Below are 3,323 nucleotides of genomic sequence, written 5' to 3'. Positions count from 1 at the left end.
ATTTGGAGAAGTGACACAAAAATTTTTACATTGGTTCATTTTACTGGCCCTAATAATTTTTAAAGGTTTCTTTTCTAATGGGAGCCTAAATTTTAACTCAAAATCTAGGTTTCTCAAGTCTTCTTATTCAGACACAGGCTATGGGGAGCCACCTTTGACTAAGCTGTTATTATTACCAATCCCCGCCAGAAAGAACTCCCAGCCTCTCTTAAGAGACCCTTTGGGAGTACTTGAAGCAAATGCTTTGAAATTTGTAAGTGTTGATCTCATTCATGAGTGTCCAAATTCCTTGAGAGTGAAGTTCTTTGCCATTACTATAAAACATCAAATATTTGGAAACGCCATTTATTGAGGCGGGGTCCAACATGGTGTATGTAAAAGGCAGTGAGCTCCTCTTTGCACTGGACTCAGGTCGATGGAATGCAGAGATAGGGATGCCAGGCCAGACATCTTCTATTCCCCCACCAGATCAAGTGTCCACTGGTCTACCCTGCTCTTAGACTTGGACACTGACCTACATGGATTCCATGAGTGGTCCCTTACCTTCTGGCCTTAGGTTGGATTTGGTCAATGGGGTGTCCCAACAGAGGAAACACAGGGAGGAAGAAGAGAAAGTGGGAGTTTTTATTCCTCTGGTTCTATTTCTGATCATACCCTTGTGCTGACTGCACTCCTTGACTAAAAGTCACAGCTTCTGTCAAGGTGGCCCTATCCGGCACTCTACTTCTTGGTTCTACTGCCTTTCCCTTTACCTACTCTTTGAGATCTATGAAGATCTAATAATAGTTGCATATTATTGGACCCAGAAAACTGCTCTATTCTAGCTTCCCTTCATTCTGCCCATGATTTTGTAACTTAGCCTTCTATTAAACCTTCCTTAGTTTATTCTTATTTGGCACAAGCAGAAATACTGTGAGACTAGGGACCTCTCTCATTTGCTATTGTAAACTCATTGGTATTTCCTGAAGGAAAAAATAAATAAAAAGTTTGAGCCTCTTCTTCATTGGCTGCCTTTGTACATTTGGCTTAAGGGTATTGATTAGTTATCAAGGGAGCAGCTCTGTGAGCAATGGTAGTCTTCCGGTGGTTAAATTTATCTAAGAATTAAGACCCCTATATAGATCTTCTGCATGTTCCTTTGCTTAAATTTACTTTTAAATTCTAAAAGTTATGTGGAGTTTTGAAAATACGCTGTAGGAATTACACTAAAGCAAATACGTGTTTTTAACATTCCTCTCACATACTTAATAACTTAGTAGGTTACCCTCAGACCCAAGCAGAACCTGCTGTAGAATCTGCTAAGCAGCATCATTCAGTAGACAGTGGGGCCATGTCTCTTAAACTCCATTCTTCTTCTTCTTCTTTTTTTTTTTTTTTAAGATTTTATTTATTATTTGACAGGCAGAGATCACAAGTAGGCAGAGAGAGAGGGAGAGGTGGAAGCAGGCTCCCTGCTGAGCAGAGAGCCCAATGCGGCAGAGGCTTTAACCCACTGAGCCACCCAGGTGCCCCTTAAACTCCATTCTTCTTAGCTGCCCCTTCAGCTTCTCCGCCCCTTACTTTTTTCTTCTTTAGCAATAAAAGTTTTATTCATATTCTGAGATGATGATCTGTATGCTTTGCTTACCCACCTTGAGATAAAAACAAGTCACATTTTCTTTGGTGTTCAAATTGAGCCTTCAATTGTTCAAGTTACCCAGAAAGTCTAAAATCCAGTAACTTTCTTCCCAAGTTTTTCTAAGGAGCAGCTTAAGCAAGCTTGTAATTCAGGACTCCTCCAAATGAGCTTGATGCACTCATGGGGTCAGGTCTCTGTGGCTGCTGGATTTTGGACATCCCTGTGTCTGTTTCTGCTTGCCTCCTCTAGCAGCTCCTTGCTGTTGTCACCACAAAAATTGCTGTTGTCTATTGCTTGAACCTCAAAGTTCTGATAAAACCTGGGTGATTCTGATATTTGAAGATAAACCCAGTTCATAACACTGGATTGCATGTGCCCAAATTTGTATGCTGAAGGCCTAACCCTCAGTTAGTATGTAATTATATTTGGAGAAAGGGCCATTGAAGTGGTAATTAAGGTAAAATGAGGTTGTATGGGTGGACCCTAAACCAATGACTGGTTTTTTTACATAAGAAGAGGAGACTGGGGGGTGCCTCAGAATGTAATTATATTTGGAGAAAGGGCCATTGAAGTGGTAATTAAAATTAAAAAACTTAAAATTAAAAAATTAAAAATTTAATTTTTTTTTTTTTTTTTTTGACCACAAGAATTACAAATATATTTAAATCTCAGACCTGGGAAATGGACTATACACAGCCTTCTAGGGGAGAAGAGAAACGCCTTATATGTTCTGACAGCACTGCACCTTTGGCTTGTTTTCAGTGGTTGGTGGAACATGAATAGGAACCACATTGTTGCTTGGAGACATGTCATTTTCACGTCTGTCTGACATTTGCTTCTGGGAAACAATGCGGTATATCTCTGTCAGAATTGTCTGAAAAGCAGCTTCTACATTTGTAGAGTCTAGGCCTGAAGTCTCAATGAATGACAAACCATTCTTTTCTGCAAAAGCTCTTGCTTCATCTGTAGGAACTGCCCTGAGATGACGCAAATCACTCTTATTGCTCACAAGCATGATAACAATGTTACTATCAGCGTGATCTCTCAGTTCTTTCAGCCAGCGTTCTACATTTTCATATGTGAGATGTTTAGCAATGTCATACACCAATAAGGCACCTACAGCTCCACGATAGTATGATGTTATAGCTCGGTATCGCTCCTGACCTGCCGTGTCCCATATCTGTGCCTTTATGGTTTTCCCATCAACCTGGATGCTTCTTGTTGCAAACTCTACTCCAATGGTGCTCTTACTTTCAAGATTAAATTCATTTCGAGCAAATCGAGATAAGAGATTACTCTTCCCAACACCAGAATCTCCAATAAGGACAACTTTGAAGAGATAGTCGTACTCCTCGTCGCGGGTGCCCATTGCGCGGCCGAGGAGCGAAGGGGCGGGAGCAGCAGTGGTATCGGTGGGACCAGGGGGCGTCGCTGCAGGGGTAACCCGAGAGCGGAGCTTCAGCTGCCAGACCGGGTAAAGAACCCCTCCCTGCCCCTACGACACTTCCGCCAGGCCCCACCCCCTAAGGGGAAGTACTTCCAGAAGGCGCCGCTCCGCCCTTGAATGTAATTATATTTGGAGAAAGGGCCATTGAAGTGGTAATTAAGGTAAAATGAGGTTGTATGGGTGGACCCTAAACCAATGACTGGTTTTTTTTACATAAGAAGAGGAGACTGGGGGGCGCCTGGGTGGCTCGGTGGGTTA

General features: G+C 42.2%; 1 protein-coding gene across 1 annotated transcript; it reads right to left on the bottom strand.

Moving 5' to 3' along the window:
• Positions 1–2,264: 2,264 nt before the first annotated feature.
• On the bottom strand, positions 2,265–3,105 carry LOC125100157 (ras-related protein Rab-11A-like). Its single transcript, XM_047730096.1, has one exon. It carries the CDS (start codon positions 2,985–2,987, stop codon positions 2,340–2,342), a length of 648 nt encoding a protein of 215 aa, XP_047586052.1. The 5' UTR covers positions 2,988–3,105; the 3' UTR covers positions 2,265–2,339.
• Between the last annotated feature and the right edge of the window lie 218 nt (positions 3,106–3,323).

The sequence above is a fragment of the Lutra lutra genome, chromosome 5 (genome assembly GCF_902655055.1).
Source record: "Lutra lutra chromosome 5, mLutLut1.2, whole genome shotgun sequence".
Classification (NCBI taxonomy): Eukaryota; Metazoa; Chordata; class Mammalia; order Carnivora; family Mustelidae; genus Lutra; species Lutra lutra.
The sequence above is the reverse complement of the archived record's forward strand: the minus strand, read 5'-3'. Positions and strand labels throughout refer to the sequence as shown.

What these genes read in the sequence shown, in the direction of transcription:
- LOC125100157 (XM_047730096.1), bottom strand. Translation starts at nt 2,987, where the DNA reads ATGGGCACCCGCGACGAGGAGTACGACTATCTCTTCAAAGTTGTCCTT.